The sequence below is a fragment of the Halichoerus grypus genome, chromosome 5, assembly GCF_964656455.1.
Source record: "Halichoerus grypus chromosome 5, mHalGry1.hap1.1, whole genome shotgun sequence".
Taxonomy (NCBI): Eukaryota; Metazoa; Chordata; class Mammalia; order Carnivora; family Phocidae; genus Halichoerus; species Halichoerus grypus.
The window spans coordinates 157,696,345-157,717,430 of NC_135716.1; the positions used below are offsets into that span (position 1 = coordinate 157,696,345).

General features: G+C 40.0%; 1 protein-coding gene across 26 annotated transcripts in view; it reads right to left on the bottom strand.

Moving 5' to 3' along the window:
• MACF1 (microtubule actin crosslinking factor 1) overlaps nucleotides 1–21,086 on the bottom strand; it is a 337,838-nt gene that overhangs the window by 129,743 nt on the left and 187,009 nt on the right. For all 26 annotated transcript variants that reach the window (XM_078073376.1, XM_078073377.1, XM_078073380.1 and 23 more), the window contains 14 exons: nucleotides 20,186–20,338; nucleotides 18,525–18,679; nucleotides 17,269–17,395; nucleotides 16,536–16,719; nucleotides 15,948–16,117; nucleotides 12,154–12,332; nucleotides 10,295–10,433; nucleotides 9,466–9,659; nucleotides 8,339–8,501; nucleotides 7,346–7,429; nucleotides 4,088–4,195; nucleotides 3,780–3,878; nucleotides 1,839–1,991; nucleotides 1,444–1,532 (listed from right to left, as the gene is read on the bottom strand). In XM_078073376.1, coding sequence (XP_077929502.1) covers nucleotides 1,444–1,532; nucleotides 1,839–1,991; nucleotides 3,780–3,878; nucleotides 4,088–4,195; nucleotides 7,346–7,429; nucleotides 8,339–8,501; nucleotides 9,466–9,659; nucleotides 10,295–10,433; nucleotides 12,154–12,332; nucleotides 15,948–16,117; nucleotides 16,536–16,719; nucleotides 17,269–17,395; nucleotides 18,525–18,679; nucleotides 20,186–20,338 — 1,997 coding nt within the window. The remainder of the gene's footprint in view (nucleotides 1–1,443; nucleotides 1,533–1,838; nucleotides 1,992–3,779; nucleotides 3,879–4,087; nucleotides 4,196–7,345; nucleotides 7,430–8,338; nucleotides 8,502–9,465; nucleotides 9,660–10,294; nucleotides 10,434–12,153; nucleotides 12,333–15,947; nucleotides 16,118–16,535; nucleotides 16,720–17,268; nucleotides 17,396–18,524; nucleotides 18,680–20,185; nucleotides 20,339–21,086) is intronic.

Sequence of the window (21,086 nt, forward strand, 5' to 3'; positions counted from 1 at the left end):
TTACCTCCGTCCACACCTTTCCTAATCTCCTTTTCCTCAAACCTTAGAGGAAAAGTTGTCTTGGCTCTGGTCTATGGTTGTACTTTCCACTCATTGATGAATTTTATCCTTTCCTGCATCCTCCAGGACCTCTCTATTACTTCAGCTTATCTCTTTTTCCTTTTGGTCCTTGAGATTCAGTCCATAAACACAGCTAAGTCCCTCTGATCTTTTAAGAAAACAAGTCTTCTTCTTTTTTTTTTTTAATTTAAGAGGATTCCACACCCAGCACAGAGCCCAATGAGGGGCTTGAACTCATGACCCTAAGATCAAGACCTGAGCTGAGATCAAGAGTCAAAACAATTAACTGACTGAGCTACCCAGGCGCCCCAAAACAAACCTTTCTTGATCATATACTCTACTTTAATTATTTACTGTATTATTTCTGTCCTTTCCTACGGCCAGGCTTCTTGAAAGAGTAATCTAATTTTGCTATCACTACCTTCCTCACCTCATGTGCTCCCCACTCCCCATCATACTCAATCTGACATCATAACCTAATTTTCACCAGTCACCAAAAACTTCCAATTTGCCAAATTTAATAGAAACTTCTCAGTCTCAATCTTGCTTGACTTCTGACTACTTTCTTCTTTTTAGAATTCTGTTCTCTCTTGGGTTCTAAGGTATCGCTCATAGTTTTCCCTCTACTTGTGTAAGGCTTCCTTTACAGGCTGAGGAGCACAGAGGAGTCCCTGAACCCTTGGAAGCTAATCCACTTATGGTTTTTACTATGCTGATGACTCAGATCTATATCACTTTAGACTTCTCTCATTAATTCTAAATTTACATACACAGTTACCCATTGGACAACTTTAGGGAAACTATGTAAGGCATAAATTAATGTATTAGGTACTTCTTAATACATTCTAAGTATTTCCACTCTGATGTCCTCTAGGTTCTTCACATTCATAATGTCTAAAACCAAAGCTGCCTTCTTCTCCCTCAATTCGTACCTGCTTTTATATTCCCTATCTTGGTTAGTGACATCACCATACACTCAGGGGCCTAAGCCAGAAACCTGGAGGTTATAGCTCACTATTTTCATCTGTCACCAAACACTGTAAGTTCATCATCCTTAGTATCTTTTGAACCTTTGCCCTTCTCCACCCTTATCATTTCTCACCTGTATCATCACAACAGCCTCTTTATTGGTCTCTCAGGCCTCCACTCTGGCCCCATGAAAATCTATTATCCGTAAAACTGTTCTAGAAACCTTCATCAACAAAATCCAATCACGAATAAGACCCTTCCCCATAGCCGACAAGGTAAAATGCAAACTCTTCGGCATGAACTACAAGGCTCTTCATCTGGCTCTTGCAGCCCTGAACTCTCACCATGACCCTAAGTTTTAGTCAGGTAGATTCAGTCCCCTAGATGTGCGATAAACTCTCATTTAATACTCACTTATGACCATGCTTGGCCAAGAAGATCTGCGAAGTTTTAATGGCTTCAGAGACTTGTTCCCTCTTGGTTGTCAGCTCCTCTGCCAGAACCTATGTGATAGAAACAGAGTATAGCTTCAGAACCCAAGAAATTAAAGAATCAAAATTATTTGAAATAACGTGTTAAAAATCCTAGGGAAAAACTTAGCTTAGGTCAGATTATTATTACTATAACTATAGAAAGTTGATTGATTAAGAAGGCAGAAGTACAAATAAGATGACTTCTTAAGTTTCTTTAAGTCCTGGGAGTTAACATTTGTTGAGATAATCATTCCTGGAGTGATCTGTTTTATTCCCACCTAATGCGTTATTACATATTATTCTACCCAACAAGAGACGGATGGACCTTCTACTTACCTGCTGATCTAAAATGGCTTTTTCAATGTCTGTTGATTCTTTGGTCTGGGATGAGGTAGCTTTGCTTTGTGTGTTCCTTGCCAGGGTAGATACCCAGCCCAAAAGTTCTTTAACTTTCTCCACATGCTCCTGTTTTTCCTCTTCTACAACTTTCTAGAATAGGAATTAGAAAATCAGTATCTTGGTCAATGCCTTATTAAACTGGCTTGACTTCTGATTTCCTAAAATAAAGACATGAAAGTTATCTAAATCAATAGGAAGCTAAAATAACCCCAAGATAAATATAATTTACCCAGTTTAGAGCATTGTTCACAGGTACCTAACTGTATGATACTAGTAGCTAAATTCATCAGATCTAGGTTAGCACCTTTCTAAAAAAAAAAAAAGAACTTTTTTTAATATATGAAGGGTGTTCAATAATTATTTACTGATTTTTATTTATTTTTTTATTTACTGATTTTTAAAAACCCTTTATGTATACCATCGTATTTTCATGATTCTTAGATGTACAGGTAAAGAGAGTGAAATCTACAGAGACTAAGTGAGGTAGCTGTTGACATAAAGTTTTTTGCTAATTCACATAGACAAAAATTGGTGTGAGTTAATGTTTCCAACAGCATTTCTTTTATAAAAGTAGGTGAACTTGCAGAAACTTTTTTGAAAAGACAGAAGTTTTTTAGAATTACAAAAAGATTATATACTCATTACAACAAATTCAAATAATCTGAAATGCGTAATGTATGTCCCTTTAATCTTATTTCCCCAGAAATTTGGTGTACCGCTAATCTTTGAACAGTGGGGTTTGAACTGCTCAGCTCCACTCACACATGAGTTTTTTTCAATAAATACAGTATAGCACTGTCAATGCATTTTTTCTTCCTCATGGTATTCTTAACATCTTTTCTCTAGCTTATTTTATTATAAGAACACAATATATAATAAACCTATTTCATTGTTTTTAACAGTTTCATAGCATTCCATTGTATGGAATTTGTATGTTTTCAATATTTCTCTTTAATAAATTATGTTTTATTAAGGATCTTTGCTCATGTTTCCTTTCTTCACACTTACAATATTTCTATAATGAAGATACTTGAAGGTGGGATTGTTGGACATAATAGAATTAATCCCCATTATTCATGAATTCCATTTTTGTGAATTTGTCTGCTCACCAGAATTTATTTATAAGCCCCAAATCAATACTGGTGGCATTTTCGCAGTCATTCCCAGATATGCCCGATGTTCCCAGCTGAGGGAGAACAAGGGGACACTCTACCTTCTTGTTTCAGCTCTTATACAGCTCTTAACAAGTCTCCCTTTTTTTATTATTATTATGTTATGTTAATCACCATACATTATATCATTAGTTTTTGATGTAGTGTTCCATGATTCATTGTTTACGTGTAACACTCAGTGCTCCATGCAGAACATGCCCTCCTTAATACCCATCACCAGGCCAACCCATCCCCCCCCAGCAAGTGTCCTTTTCACAGTCTATTTAGTGCCATGTTTTTCACAATTTTTGTTGGTGATTTCACTGTTTAAAATGGACCTAACCATAGTTTTGAAGTGCTGTCTTATGTTCCTAAGCATAAGAAGGCTGTGACGTGCCTTACAGAGAAAATCTATGTCAAATTAACTTCATTCAGGTGTGAGTTAGAGTGCTCTTGGCCTGAATCAACAGAATATATTAAATATAAAAAGATTATGTGTTATTTGTTGACAGAAATGTGTGACCAGAGGCTTACAGGAACCTAGCCCTGTATTTCCCCCCAAGTGCAAGAGCCCAGCATTCCCTAGCGCAGCGTGCAGAGCAGCGTCACAGAACACAACTACCGTGACTAAGGAGAAGTGGCTGTGTGCGCGCTTTAAATTTTGACAGATGAGACCCGGGATTTTTAATTCTATTTTCAAAATAATTTAGGACCCAGCTGTCCTCACCTCCTCCTCCTCCAATCGCCGGAGTGCATCACTGATATATTTTACATGCTGGGTGGTTAAGGTCACCAGCGCTGTGTAGCGAGTTCTTAAGTCCATGAACTATGGTTCAAAAAACAACAATAACAAAAAAACAATTTAGATAAATTATCTGCCAGAAAAGTATATTTAAATAGTTGAAAATAAGAGGAAGTTTTCATGAAATCACATGCTCCACAGAAAGGTGAGCCCTAAATCAAACTGTCAGGGCCCCGACAAACAAATCTTTCCTTAAGGGAAGAGAGTGGCGTGACCTTTCCCCGCCCTTTCACCTCTTGCGTGATGGCATCTGAGGAGGAAAGCATCCGACGGCGCTTGCCAGGGGATTTCTGCTGTGATTCCACAAAGGCCTTGTACGTCATCAGTTGCAATTCATAGTCCTGGGGGAAGAAGAAAGTTCACTACATTTACATAGGGCTTTACAGCTCCCGTAACTCAGGTAACTCACGCAACAGAATCATAGTATTTCATTGCTGGAAAGCATTTTGGGGTTCATTTAAACCAGTGGTTAGCAAACTTTTTCCTTAAAGGGCTAGATGGAAACTATCAGGCTATACGATCTGTCATAGCTGCTCAACTCTACCTTTGTAAGTGAAAGAAGCTGGAGATAATCAGTAAATGAAAGGGTAAGACTGTGTTATGATACAACGTCATGTATGGACACTGAAAGTTGAAGTTCATAGAATTTTCATGTGTCATGAAGTGTTCTTCTTCTTTTGACCTTTTTTTTTTTTTTTAAGCCATTTCTCATGGGCCATGGAAAAACAGGTATGTGGGCTCAGTTAAGCCTGTGGGTCATAGTTTGCTGAGTCTTGAGTCTGCAGTTTGCAGTTTGCTGAGTCTTGAGTCTGCAGTTTGCTGTTTGCTGACCATCCTTTTCATCTCATCCATTGGGAAACTGAAGCCCAGAGACAGGAAGTGATTTTCCCTGATTAGTCAGTGGGGGAGCAACAGAGTCATCCTAAACCAGTGCTTGTCTCATGTCCCCGTGCTATGCTAACACTCCCTCTGTAATCCTGAGACTGCCCCCCTGGGCCAGGCCCTCTTCATGCCCATGTGGACGGGCCCAAGAGCCGCTTACTACTCTCCTGCTTTGTCCTCTTCCTAATTTATTTTCTATCCTGCCACGAGAATAACTTTTCTAAAACACAAAGATGACCACTTCGTTCCTCTGTTTGAAAGCTTACAAAGATCTAGAGCAGAGCTTCTCAAATACCAACATGCACACAAATCATCTGGGGATCTTACTGAAATTGAAATTCTGATTTGGCAGGTGGAAGATTCTGCATTTCTGACAAGCTCCCAGATGATCCTGATGCTCCTAGTTCTAACACCCCATGTTGAGGAACAAGAATAGAAGGTAAAGTGAAGAGACCTGGACATAGCCTTTCATAGGTGGGCCTCAACCTCCCCTTCTCCTTTTCCACAGTCACTGCTTCTTATGTATCATACACCTTCTAGCTACGCCAGCATATCTGCTATTTCCTCATATGATCATTATATTTCCATTCCTCTGTGCCTTTGATTATGCAGTTCTCTTTGCCTAAAATGTCTTGCTTTCTGTTGTCTACTTAGAAAACTCTAGGCAGAAGGAAAAAAACACAATGAGTTCCTTAAGCAGCCTATAAAAAAAATAGTAGTAGTGGGGCACCTGGGTGGCTCAGTCGGTTAAGTGTCCGACTCTTGGTTTCAGCTTAGGTAGTGATCTCGGGGTCGTGAGAGTGAGCCCTACATCGGGCTCTGTGCTTAGTGTGGAGTTGCTTAAAACTCCCTCTCCCTGGGAGGCCTGGGTGGCTCAGTTGGTACGTGTCTGCCTTTGGCTCAGGTCATGATCCCAGGGTCCTGGGATTGAGCCCCACATCGGGCTCCCTATTCAGCAGGGGAGTCTGCTTTTCCCTCTCCCTTTGTCCCTCCCCCACCTCGTGCTCTCTCACTCACTCACTCCCTCTCTCTCTCTCAAATAAATAAATGGAATCTTTAAAAAAAAAAAATTAAAAAACAGTAGTAGTAATAAAAAAGTAATAATAATAATAGCAGGTGCTACCATTTACTGAATGTATTTTGTTTGAGGCAATGTCCTATGTATACATTATCTCATGTAATCTTGACAAGCACTCAGTGAGGTAGTTACTGTTCCCATTTTGTAGATATAGCAACAGACACTCTGAGAGGCTAAGAAACTTGCTCAAAGTCCTAAGCCTGGAAAGTGGTGAAGCTAGGATTTGAACTCAATTCTTCGTGATACCAAGTCTTCTGTTATTAACTAAAGAAATGCATTCATTCAAAAAGTATGTTGAGCATCTACTATGTACCTGTCATTGTTCTGAGTGCTCTACATATAGTGGAGAAAAAGTTAGAAAAAACCTTGCTCCCTTGGAACTTACATTCTAACAGGAAGGAACATAATAAATAATCATCTCAGGTCATTTTTATTTAAAGATGTTATCAGATAAACAGGGAGGGGGGACCAGATCATGCAGGGCCTCATAAGCCATAAACAGCTTTAGAATTTTATTATGAATAGGATATGAAGGGCGCCTGGGTGGCTCAGTTGGTTAAGCGACTGCCTTCGGCTCAGGTCATGATCCTGGAGTCCAGGGATCGAGTCCCACATCAGGCTCCCTGCTGAGCAGGGAGTCTGCTTCTCCCTCTGATCCTCCCCCCTCTCATGTGCTCTCTCTCATATAAATAAATAAAATCTTTAAAAAAAAAAAAAAATGAATAGGATATGAAGTCACTGAACAGTTCTGAGCAGAAGAGTGACATGATTCAATTTACTGTATTTCAGCTATTATGAGATGCATATTTCCTCCACATTTTAGGCTCTCTAAAACTAGAATAAGTCTTACAATCAATGGTATTTGCATAATTGGCAGTTTCCTATTTTTTGGTAGGGTATAAAATGATGTCTGAGAATCAGTGACACGCAGTATATTCTAAAAAGGTGAATCTGGCTACTGTGTGGGAAAATAGACTGTGGGACAGGAGTAGAAGCAAGAGATCAGCTCAGAGGTATTAGAATAGTTTATGGAAGATTCCTTACTTAGGTGGAAAACAGGGAAATGGGGGGCAGGTGGGTGGCTTACAAAAGACAGACCAAGGACATATTGGAAGATGGAGCCAAGTTGTTCACAGACTGAACATAAAGTTTATGGCAAAGAGAAGAATTAAGGATGACTCTCGGGTTTTTTGCTTCAGCAAGTAGGAAAATGGGACACTATTTCCTGGAATAGGCAAGACAATGAGAAGTATATTTGAGAGGAAATCCAATACATTCTGTTTCTGATATGGCAAGTTTAAAACCTGTGGATCATCCAAAGGGTGACTCCTTGAATCAGAGCTGATGTCTGGTACCACTCTGAGCATTCCCAAATGTAGGGCCATGAAGAGTACACATCTGCATTAACTAGAATATGGGGCCAGCCTCTAGTAGAAGCACTTATTTGTCCAGAAACAAAACCTACAGTGACAAGGAAGATCTTCCCATGCTGGAGATCCTTTATGTGCCTTTGGGGATATGCTAGAGTTACCTTTACAATAGTGGAGTATTGCTGAGAAAATTTTTGACACTGGTCCAGCTTTGTCTGATTCTTCTCGATTTCTGCAAACAGATCCTAGAAACCAAAGTATCACAACAACATTATCATTGTCCCTACTGTCGTCAAAACCGCTGAGCATTTATTATATTCTAAGGCAGTATTCAAATCTTAGCTACATCAGAATCACCTGCAAGGCTGAATAAAATACAGACTGCTGGGCCCCACACCTCCGGAGTTTCTGATTCGGTAGGTTTGGGTAGGGCTGAGAACTTGCATTTCGAACAAACTCCCAGGTGATGCTGATGCTACTAGTCTGGAGTCCACACTTCAGAAACCACTGTTCTGCATATTTTACATGTGTCACTTCATTTGACCTCAACAATAATAACCTTATGAGTGAGGGAGGTTGAACAAATAATGTAATATACCCATTTTATTGATGAGGAAGTAGAATACGGAGAGGTTGAGTAATTTGGTCAAGGTCTCATAGTGAGTGAGTGAGCCAGGACTGGAATCCAAGCAATCTAACACCAGACTTCATACTCTAAACTGTAATGCTACACAAAACAAGCCACACACACACACACACAAAATCCCCAAAATGCTAATAAGTAAAAACCACTTCAAATAATTTTTGTCCATTCACATCTTTCCTGGTTTTTAATGCCCTGGCTTCTAATCCTAGTAAGATCACATGCAGTATCAAGAAACAAAATGAAGCAAGATCATTTTAATCTGTCCACCTATGGTTTCAATATACAGTCACTACAACTCGGGATTGGAAGGGACCTTACAAGTCTGTCTGGCCTAAATGCAAAACCCGTATCATCTTGAGACCATTCTGCTTGAACTCTCTTCAGAAGAGGAGGCTCAGAATGTCTTACCATTTGGGGGAAGCTTAATAGCTAGTCCATCACCTTCTTTTATGATGAATTAAGCCCCACGCCCTCCCGCCAACTTTCACCACGCTGCTGTCACACCGACCGTCTGCTGGCTGAGCTGCTCCGACAGCACTCTGCTATCCTCTGCCTGGCCTGGCTTCATCATTTCCTGCTGGGCAGTGGTTTCCTCAATCCATTTGATGAGAGTTCCATGGCAGGCTCTGTAATCTCCCAGAACTTCCTGGATACTTTCTAGCTCAGATTGGCTGGAGGAGCAAAGGAAAAGAAACTGCCATCAGATACCTTGGTACAAACAATAAAATAAATGGCGCGATTCCCTCCTTAGTCCCTTTCTCTAGCTGGGCTTGATCCCAGAGGATACATCTTTTTTCTGTGGAAGGGCAATGCAATGCCAAGACCTATGCTTGTACCCAGTGCCCTGTGGGGTGAAGGTGAGTAGAAACCAGTTGTGCAAGCTAGCCTTGGACACTGCCTGGGAGCCCAGCATCCCATGATGATCCTTGTCAAATTTTTACCTAGGTTGCCAAGGATCACCCGGTTGTCAATAAGGTAGTACTGGCTGTATACTTCAGTTTCCTGATGACAGAGTACCCCAGTTATGATTTAGGGAGCGCTGTAATTTTTTGGGTGAAAGTAGTAGTTATTTTCTGTTGACTTTGGTAATAGTTTCTTATATCACTTTCATTAGTCTAGCTAGACTTGGGATAGTAATTCAATTATAGAGAATCAATCCAAACTTAGGAGTTGCTAGAACTCCTCTCTCTATATATTTGCCTACCCAGCCTAGCCTCAGAAAGGTCATTTTCTATCTTTCCTATTCAAATCAGACATCAGAAGAGGGAGTTCAAGTAACAGAAATAAAAACCGCTGAATTAGCAAATGAAAGTGGAAGAAATTCTGCAAAGCTACACTATGAAAAATGGCTCACAGTTGGATTCCTTGGCATCATGGCTTAACTAGATAAAAACTAGAACAGGAGAAGCATAGCTAACAGGACCATCACTGCCGATCCAAAAACAAGCCTCAGCTCTGCTCTGGTGTTGGTGGTCCCAATTTTCTGTCCCTTCTCTCATCCAGAATTCATATTGTCATTCACTTTGTACCCTTGTCTATCACTTCCTGTCTTTAAATAAGAATACACAGATATAATTCAATTTCTGTTTAAAACCTAGTCCCTGAATACGGAAAAAGGGTGAGGCCACCACTCACCGGGTCTCCAGCTGGACAATGACCCGGTGCCAACGGTCCTGCAGCTGGGAGCCTTTGTCCTGATAGCGCTCCAAATCCAGGTTTCGCTCTGGGGTCAGACGACTCAGCTGCTCTGCCACTAGCTTGGCCTTGGCAATTTCCTCATCCAGGACTGAGAACACTGCACTCTTATCTTTCACATCACTGAGCCAGTGCTATATAAACACAGGTACAGGTTAAATATATTCCATGCTAAAAAGGACACTGTCTACAGCTGGCTCCACATTACATTTGGAATTCAGAAGCTACACCTTCTAGTGCTTGTGCGAGAAACACCTCCACAATGCTCATTGGGAGGCCAAGGACAGGCGGTACAGTACAGGGAAATGTGCAAAGATGAAACCTGGCTCTCCCACTTATCAGCTATGAAACCAAGATAGATTGTTTAGCCAATCTGAATCTCAGTGTGCTCATCTGTGAATGGAGATTAAAATCTCTTCCCTATCTACCTCACAGTTCTGTGAGAATCAATGAGATAATAGCTAAGTGATTTACAAACTTACAGTACCACCATGATTGTATCTGATTTAGCTATGATTTTACTGGGGAGAAAAGGGAGAAAATAAATAGAAAGGCATAGTCCTCTACTTTCCCTTTCCAGCTAGACATATTTCTCAGTCCCAACTTCTTTGAATCCACATTAAAATATATTAAATATGATATTCTGCCTAGTTCAAATGCAAACTTAAAACACTGTCATGCCATCCAAAATTGCATTTCTCTGCTAACCCCAAGCAATGGATATGTTAAATCAAGCTCCTACGAAACTCAGAAACTCAGAGCAACCAACCCGTAACGTAGACCGATGGGACTCCAGAGCTGAGAGATCTGCTGGTACTGCTTCTTCTTGACTCAGCTTGATTTCATAACCTTTGACCAAGAGTTCAGCGTCCTGGATGCTACGCACTATAACATCGATTGTCTTTAGCCTATGAGGGTAAAATCACCTACGTTAACACACACATTTTTTTTTTTTTAAGATTTTATTTGCTTATTTGACAGAGAGACAGCAAAACAGGGAACACAAGCAGAGGGAGTGGGAGAGGGAGAAGCAGGCTCCCCGCTGAGCAGAGAGCCTGATGCGGGGCTCGATCCCAGGACCCTGGGATCATGACCTGAGCCGAAGGCAGTCGCTTAACGACTGAACCACGCAGGCGCCCAAAAACAAAGACATTTTTATAGTTTGCCAACCAGTTTTCTTTTTAGGTAGAGAGATCTATACAGATTTTATAAGAAATCTTGTGAGTGTGGGAAAATGAAGTATTTGGAGCTAAACTTTCCATCTAAGAAAAAGACTTCTCCATAAACATTGTTATCATTTGAAATTCTAAAGGAAGCACCTATTGGATCTGAATAATTTGGGAAACTAATACTCTCTAGAGCCCTTCTGAAACCATCTCAGAAAAGTTTTAATGATAAAGGTTCATCTCCCCTCAGTGGACTGCAGGGCTCTTCTCCTGGGAGTGTAAGACCTTTTTTCCTCACACCACATATCTAAATTATCCTCAAATCCTGATGACTTTATCTTCAAAACTAAATACTTTATCTTCACAATATATCCAGAATCTGACCATCTCCATGCTTCCTTCCTGATCTGAGCCATCACCATTGCTCATTTGGATACTACATAACTTTTTTTTTTAAATTTTTTTATTGTTATGTTAATCCCCATACATTACATCATTAGTTTTAGATATAGTGTTCCATGATTCATTGTTTGTGCATAACACCCAGTGCTCCATGCAGAACGTGCCCTCCTCAATACCCATCACCAGGCTAACCCATCCTCCCACCCCCCTCCCCTCTAGAACCCTCAGTTTGTTTTTCAGAGTCCATCGTCTCTCATGGTTCTTCTCCCCCTCCGATTTCCCCCCCTTCATTCTTCCCCTCCTGTTACATTCTTCTTCTTCTTTTTTTCTTTCTTAACATATATTGCATTATTTGTTTCAGAGGTACAGATCTGAGATTCAACAGTCTTGCACAATTCACAGCGCTTACCAGAACACATACCCTCCCCAGTAACACACACATTTTAAGAGCTGAGCCACAGAACTGGAGTGCTACAGAGAGGTTCCCAAACGTAACTGCTAAAATCAGTTTTACCATTACTAGATGATGACAGGGTTTCATAAAAACAAGAAAGCATGGTATACGTGTTGCCAATTTAAGCCAATTCAAAATAAAGTTCTTAGTGATACTGGGACACACACACACATGTGGTGGACTCATAGGAGAAACAACATGAGGCCAGAAACCCACTCAACACTACGAAAAGTCTAAGATCGGTGACCCCTCATTCATGGTCATGGTGGGTAGAGGGAAAACCTTCAAAGACTATATTTAGTTCAACTGAAAATTTTTATTATTATTCTTTAGCATCCCTTTTTCTTTTTTCAGAGGTATCTAAACAAACAGAAATGAGGTACGAAATAGTCCTAACACTGCAAATCCATCTCCCTTTCTGTATCACTGGCATTTCTTCGCTGCACCCCAATGAACCCACTCGATGTTGCCTGGAACTAAAGCCATGAGTACATGCTCTTCAAGATCTACAACCTCTCTGGATTGTTCATGAAACACTCCAGGCATTTCCCCTTCTCACCCCAGTGAAAACATTGTCCTTTGGATCCAAATCCTCAGCTTACTCACTTATTCAGATAGACAGTGGACAGACCATACACATGGTCCATTTTCTCCACCAGCAGATTGAGTTCTGAGCGCAGAGTTGGGACACTTGAACCAGATGGAGACTGATGCAGAAAGCTGTTGCATTTCGTGGAAACAGCATCAAACTCTGACCTCAGTTGCTGCAAATCCTCTTGGGTGCGCTGTCAGGAACAAGATACACGACAAAGATGGAGACAGAATTGAACAAAGAAATTAGAAAGACGTTCTTGTTTGTAATAAGCAAATACTGCAAACAACCTAAATGCCCACATATAAAAGACTAGTTGAATAAACTATGAAACAGCACTGAAGGGGGAGGATGGGAAGAACACACACACACAAGTATTTCCTGAACACAGTATTTGGACTATAGGTTAAAGACAAAAGGAACCAGAAATAAATGTTGAACTCCAGTTAGTAGGTCTGTTTTTTTTGTAGTAACACGAGTCAGCCATTCTAAAACTACTTATCTCTTCATGCTAGAACTGAGCAGTAAGTAAATTTACTGTGGATAATGTAAAGTCGGTTTTTCAGTCTTGGGGAAGGGAGTTACAAATATGAAAAGAAGAGAGGTTAGAATGAACCCTGTGGTACTAGTTTGGAACCAGATGAAGATAGATGCATATGAATTCATAGTTATGTCTCTGTGTGTGTGCGTGTGTGTGTGTGTGTGTGTGGGAGAGAGAGAGAGATTGATTGATAAATATATTGATATCAATATATCACCTTTGTGATACATTCATATGAATATAATTATACATATATACACATATATGTATGTATATAAATATGTGTGTATGTGACATAGGGGTGTTTTTGTATGTGTGTATGCATATCCATGTTTGTAAGTATATATTTTTCTAGTTCTATCGGCTGAGCAGGCCTAGTAACAATGACACCCCAATAATAATGAGCACACTCAGCACCCAGATCTTGGTTACTAAATAGTATTCTCCATCTAAAGGAAGTGGGACTCCTTGGAGAAATGGCTGATTACAGAGGTTGGGCTGGCAAAGGCAAGATGAACTTGGAATACTTTGTTTTGTTGAGAAATAAGAAAGCACTCAAAGAATGGTGGGGACAGGTTAAAATGACATAGATGCCAACTTGAAGGGACTCCCAATGGCTAAATTTGGGAAATTCTGAATATCAAAATAAAGACAATAACAATGTATAAACCTTAAATAACATAAGAATCCATAAGTCCATACTGACCTAAAGAAGGAAGAAAGGAGGAAGGGAGGCAAGCTCTTCCCTTTAGATAGAATAGAAATTTATTCTATTATAATGTAATAGGAATAATGTAAATATTAAATAGGACTAATGTAATGTAAAAGGAATAACAGAATTAGAAAATCACCTTTTGGCAACAGTCATACCAGTTAATTCAGTCAAGAATCAACACGAAATGCTAAAATAGTTGGTGAAAGTGTGATATAAAACAGGATATTTACATAGTCTCAAAGTATCTCCCCACAATATGCTTAGTAATTACAAAGGGGAAAAGAGCAACAAGTGATACAAGTTATCACCAGTAATGGGACAAATCAACATCACATGCCTCCTGATATCATGCATTGAGGACACAAAATCATTTCTGTAGTATTCCTGCCAAAAACATGTAACCTATATCTAATCATGGAGAACCCTCAGATAAACACAAATAAAGGAACATTCTACAAAATGAATGACCTGCACTCTTCACAAATATTAGGGGCATGAAAGATGATGAAAAATCGAGAAATTGTTTCAGGTTAAGGAAATTTAAAGAGACGTAGCAACTAAACACAATGTGTGATTAAGTACTGGACTGAGTCCTGTCCTAAAAATATTCTTTGGTGTGGGACGACTGGGTGGCTCAGTTGGTTAAGCGACTTGCCTTCGGTTCAGGTCATGATCCTGGGACTCCAGGGATGTGTGCAGGAAAGTCCCACCTCAGACTCCCTGCTCAGTGGAGAGTCTCTTCTCCCTCTGACCCTCCCCCCTCTCATGCTCTTTCTCTCATTCTCTCTCTCTCAAATAAAATCTTTAAAAAAAAAACCCCACATTCTTTGGTGTGTGTGTGGGGGGGGGGGGGCATACCCAAAAAAGGCATTATTTGGTCAACTGATGAAATTTTAATGAAGTCTTAGATAACAGCATTATATCAATGTTCATTTCCTGATTTTAATCATTGTCCTCTGGTTACATAAGAGACTACCCTTGGGGCGCCTGGGTGGCTCAGTCCTTTAAGCATCCAACTCTCAATTTCAGCTCAGGTCATGATCTCAGGGTCCTGAGATCAAGCCCCATGTTGGGCTCTGCACTCAGCAGGGGGAATCTGTTTGAGATTCTCTCTCTCCCTCTCCCTCTGCCCCTCCCCCCAATTTGCACATGCATGTTATCTCTCTCTCTCTCTCTCTCTCAAATAAATTAATAAACCCTTAAAAAAAAGAGAGAGACTACCCTTCATTTTTGGAAATGCACACTAAAGTATTTAGGGATAAAAGAGCATCATGTACAGAACTCACTCTCAAGAAAAGAAAAAGATTATAATGTACATTTATAGAAAAAATGATAGAGCAAATAGAGAAAAATGTCAACATTTGTGGGATCTAGGTGAAGGCTATATGACAATAAAAAATTTTCTGTATACTGAAACTACTTCAAAATAAAAAGTTAATCCAAAAAAAGAAAGTCCTTCAGAAGAGCTGAATATGAACATTTCTTGAATGTTCTATTTTGCTGGGACAAACAGATTTCAGATGACTACAGAAAACTAGTTTCAATATGAAAATTATAGGTTTATATGATCAAAGAAAATTATGCTGCCCTCTCATCCTCTTCTTCGAGCTTAGGAATAATTGAGGAAGGTAAGAAAAATTACTCCTCCTAATTTAGCCAGTCCGTTCCATTCCTTTAAGCTCCCAGATCAAATCTACTATTCTTCATAGAGCTCTCTCCTATGGTCCCAAGTAGAAATGGTTTAGCAATACTCTAAATTTCTACAGCAATGTTTGCTTCTAAACCTGCAAATACCAATGGTACTATCTTATGATATCTCTTATACTAAAGGTCCTAATTGTGACTTCAACGTTTTATCCTGAAGTACAGCAAAAGCCAAAAGTGAGGACTTTGGCTTACTCTCTTTACATGCCTATGAGCACGTAACAAAGCCATTAATATTTGCTTTTACTTCAAAAATACTACTCTACATTTTGATGGCATTTCACTTTTCCAGGAAACTCATTATATATACTATATCACTTAACTTCCAGAAGTTTTCCAAAATTTAGGAAGTGATACAGTTTGGACTCATGCATAATCTCCATTTTTTAAGAAAGGAAACTAGGATGAGAGTTAACTTGCTAAAAGTCAAGTGTGCATAAGAGCCTAGAGTAGAATCTGAGTCTTTCCTTAATATTTTTTTGTATCCTATTGCTGATAGCAACCATGTCACAGAAAGTAACACATGCACATCAGGGATAGAGCAGAAAGCAGCATCTCTGATAAGTAGTCTTAAAACATGTAGCCCAAATGCAGTGCTTAGAGCAATGTGCCAGTCTGTTTGCCTTCCCAGCTGTGCAGAAAACTAATCAACAGTCAGCAACACACTGGGAGCTGAAATCATGCTTTGCCATAGATAAAAGGCATTTGGAGCCTGCAAGGAAGAATTCTCAAGTAGGAATGCCATGAGTCTACTGCCTTATTTCTTAAGCTCCATATTGTCTTGCCATCCAATTCACTCTGAAAGCATTTACACTGCAGCCAGCACCCACCCTGCTCTTCAGGCTTACCTCTTGCTCTGCGATCCTTAATGCATTGTCCTGCCGGGCATCTTTGTCAGTCCTGGAACTGGCTGGAGACTGAATTCGTTTGACCAGCCGCTGTTCACACTCCTCCAGGTGTAGTCGGATATTCTTCAGCTCTGAAATGTACATCTTGGCCACAGTTTCCTCTTTGTCCTCTGTAAAATGCACAAGCACAGGATACCATTAAGCACCACAACAGAGATCAACAAACCTGAGAACAGATTCACCCTTAGATAGAGGGCAGCAGACCTGATATTCCACAAATGAAAGCAAGGCCTTATATGGGGGGAACCTTTCGCCTGATCCTAAATTCCCTGCATTATATACTCATCTTTAAGGATCTAAACATGTCCACAAGAAAACGTGACACGTTGACTAGCAATAATGAGTGAAATAGGGCCTCTTCATCCATGATCTGATTTTGAGAATTCATCTCTATAAGTTTTTCCCTATCTCAAGTTTTGACCCACTCAAATGGTAAAAAGGTGGTACTTTCTAGTCTCCATGAAGGTCTAGTAGCACCCTTCAGGGCTCTCAATCCACCACTCCTCTCCCTTTTCCCAAGGCACACACCATTCTCTATGGACTTCATCAGGTGCTGGAAGTGGGTTTTACAAGCCTCCACCTCCTCTTCCAAGCGCAAACGATCAGCCACTGAGAAGAGCAGAGAGTCACGGCTATCCTGCAGGAAGTCTTCATAGTGGGCCTGGAGGTTCTTCATAACCTGGTGGCACTCCCCTGGTGCTGAGGATCGAAGCTAAAGAGAAAAAAAAAAGAAGAAGAAATTTCAGTAGAATGGGAACATAATACTTTCTCTATTTCTCCTTTTTATTGATGTTTAACATATATACAAATCAGGTGCACACACCATAAATTGCAAACATGTTGATTTTTCAGAAACAGAACTTATCCATGTAATCAGCATTCAGATCAAGAAACAATCTTACCAGCACCCCAGAAGCACCCACGGTGCCCTCTGGACACAACCCTTCCTAATGGTTAATTCACCAGTATTCCTCTACTACATACACACTTACACAAGAGCCACTTGTCCTGCAGAGTGAGAAGGAGCCTACAACCTCAGTTGGCCAAAAAGACCGAAGATGCCATTTATCTTCATCAGGAATTTCCTTGACCATTCAGGCTGCTGTTTTTAGTTCTTAGGACCCCCTAATCCTGAAACACTATCCCCGACTCCACTCTACTCCCTTTGGGTGGGTAGGAGTCTCACAGTAATGAGAAAAAGTTCCTTCTGAAAAAAGCTTGCCAATAGGACGTGAGCCTGAGGTAAGGCTTTCACACTTACCTTTTCCAGGTTCCAGGTCTTTATAACGTCAAGGTCCTTCCTCAGATAGTTCCAGGAGATAAGGCTTTTGGTGTTAACATGTAGCTGATGCCAAAGGGACATCACTTTCTGATAAGACTGCTCCACCCTAGAAACAACAGAGAACCTGGCTGTAGCTTTTAAAACTTGAGCTCCACATTAGAGAACTTCTGGGGGAAGATGTGATTGCCTTAGCAGAACTGGGTTTGTAGGCTGAGCAGAGAAAGGCAAGGAATCAAATACTAACAAGACAATCTTTAGAACAAAATTAACTGAGATATTCAAACAATCTGGATTTACTATAGTATCATGTCTATGATGTCAGCATATGTTCAGGAGTCTTATAAATGTGATCCATATATAATCACGAGAAGTGAGAAGATATATCCATGAAGAGAAGTAATAGAGAAAAGTAGAAATAAAATAACCCCATCTGGAATTGTTGAAAAATGGTAATATCAATGCTTAAAAAGTACATTGCTGTGGTCTATATATTCACAAAACTGCTAAGATGTTTGAAAGTTAAGAGTAACTTAAAAAGTCATCTGGCATATTAAAAATAAAAAAATAAAACTGCAGTATGAAGGACTGGAGAAATTTTTTTTCTAAAGCATCCCATGCCTAATTTAATCTCAAATTCTGGAAGACTCACAAACTCACAAATACACAGACATATTCAACACACATACCACATTACCTTGAATTTCTTCAAGTCAAGAAATGTGAGATACAAAGAACAGGATGCAAAACTAGAAGCCAGGACTTAACTTAAATAAGAGACCTTAAACCCATTAGTTTATCTTCCCTCTCCAAAAATCCCACTAAAATTCCAGTGGTATCAAAATCAATAGTTGAAAATAGCAAACTAGGGAAAGTAGGACTCTAGGGTGGGTGGGTTTTATTATACGCTTCATGGTATAATTCAGCTTTTAAAAATATGTATGTATATGGCATTAATAAAATATGAAGAAGAAAATTAACTATCAATATAAAAATCGGTCTTCTAAGAGTAAACTGTTTAACTCAAGAATGATCACTGAATATATCTCAATTGAACATCAGCACTTACTGAAAAGCTACAATGTAGCTGCCAGTGAAAGATTTGGTATCTTAATTGGAGGCCTTTCCCAAAAGAAACTTTAAAACCTTGCTGCTCTGTTTAAGATCACAAATGCAGATTCATCCCTCCACCAGCTTACTCAGGCCAAGCACCCCAGGTGGCAGCTGAGCGAAGTTACCTGGTAGCCATCTCAATGGCATCCTTATTGGGTGAGGGGATGAGGAAACAGACCGATGGCACCATCGCCTCATTCCCTGTGGGGCTGATCACCTTCCACTTGGTCCGCTGCGAATTATCTTCCAATACACACTCATCGTTCTTGCAGATGGTGATCTAGAGAGACAAACTCACAAGTTATTGCTAACGGATAAACCAACAACCCATTATGATATTATGAAAGTTATAAGGAGACTGTCTTAAGACCTCCAAGAGCTATCTCTCTGCATCTACAACCATCGGGGTAAAAGTTAAAGTGACACGATAGAGGGGAGGGGGGTTGGGGGGATGGGTTAGCCTGGTGATGGGTATTAAAGAGGGCACGTACTGCATGGAGCACTAGGTGTTATACACAATGAATCATGGAACACTACATCAAAAACTAATGATGTAATGTATGGTGATTAACATAACATAATAAAAAAAAAGTTAAAGGGACACGAATAATCGTAACTTTGCTCTTGTGATACTCCCTCTTCCTCCCTTCTTGTCGTCCCACTCAAATCCCTGAAAAGGTTTAAGCATTTTGGAATCATCAACTCTTCCCCTTGGGAAATAAGTAACCAACATCATCATCCCTATTTTATAGACAGAAATACTGAGACGCAGAAAAGTGCCAGACAAGTTCATTCCTTTGCATTACAAATATCTACTGAGCCTAGTGTGTGCCTGGAATTTCGGTGGGCCACTGGACATAAGAATGGTAAAATGGTAAACTGATAAACATGGTCTATATTCCACACATTCTGGTGGGGTATAGAGTTACAATACTGTGTGGAAAATGAAATTTACCAAGGAATGCATGAAAGGGACAATGACCCAGTCTTGCCTAGAGAGGTAAAGAAAGATTATTCAGGACCTTGAAGCCACATTAAGGAATTTAGGAATTGTAGGATGTAAGCAGGGGAATAACTTTAAAAAAAAAGATCATGCTGGGGGGCACCTGGGTGGCTCAGTCGGTTGGGTGGCCGACTGTTGATTTCAGCTCAGGTCATGATCTTGGGGTCTTGGGATTGAGCCCTGCTTTGGGCTCTGCTCTCAGCAGGGAGTCTGCTTGAGGATTCTCTCTCTCTCTTTCTCTCTCTCCCTCTGCCCCTACCCCGCTCATGTGCTCTCTCTCTCTCTCTAAAATAAATGAGTGAATCTTAAAAAAAAAAAAAGATCATGCTGGTAGAAAGATAAAGAATGCATTGAACTGGGGAGGCGATGCCATGATCCAAGTGAAAGAAACTGACGGTCTAACTTAGGGTAGTAGCTGCAAAGACAGAAAGAAGTACATCTAAGGGATATTTATCTACAAGTTGATACTGATTTGGTAGTCCTACCAGTTGTAGGGGATAAGAGGGGAAAAGCCAAAGGTATTGCTCAGGTGCTATAAAGTACCATTTCTGACGCCACTTAGGATATGGGGCAGATGATGATGCCAATCTCCGAGGCAGGAAGCAGGTCAAGACTGTAGAGTTCGGGTTTTTTTTTTTTTAAAGTATGTTTAAGTTCTAATTAAAAAAAAAACAAAACAAAACCCCTCTACCATTGGATCTCTCCCTATCATAACCCTAACCGAAGGCTTCGCTTCTCCCTTCCTTTCCTCTGGAGTCAGAGGCGCCCCTTCCATCTCCTCACCTCTATCTGCCGATAGTCACAGACGGCCTTCACAGAAATGGTGCTCTTCAGCACGTGGTCGGGACTTCGTGGCTTTAGCTGAACAATGGTTTTTGATCTCCCAACAAGACTGGCAACGGAACTCTTGGACTGTATAAGCTGCTCCTTTTCATCCTACAAAGTGAGAAGAAACACAAGAAGACATTAATGTTGCTACTCAGGGTGACTGAGTCAACAAAGAAAACTGAGTGCTCCACTCCCTCAGAGAATGTCATTTCTCAGTTAAGCAGGGACCCGTGGTGGAGCCATCTTAGAAATACAAAGATAAAGAAACAAGGAGAGGATATTTGTCTTCTACCAAGTGCTTTTGTACTCAAATTGTTCAGCTTTCTCCTTGTGCCCTTTTCAATGAATCATGAAGCCACATGCAAAAATAATAAAAACATAAAACAAAAAGAATTGCCAGCTGCCAAATACAGATAAACACAGCTAACACAGGATTTCCCCAAATAAGGTTCAGAAAGCATGGAAGTTTAAGAACAATAATAACAACGTTGCTGTTGCTATTATTATTATTATTATTATTATTATTATTATTATTCGCTTTCTTACTGGTAGAAGCCAGTTCTTGCCTTCTGCTTAGGAGAAGCCAGAATTGTGCTCTTTAAGAAATTTTTAAATAATTATACCTCCCAAGCTATACTACTAATATTTTCCTTTCTTAAATTGAGTCAAACTTTGTAGAGAAAGATCTTAGCTCTTCCACCAACAATTTATAAACTGATGCTGTTGGTGAAGACATCATTACAAATGATTTAGGATTTACCTTTTTGTGTCTTGCTGTGCCACAGTCACGTAAATTTGACTAATTTGAAAGAAGTATCATGCAAAATTGAAGCTCTCAAGTCTCTGCAAACCCCAT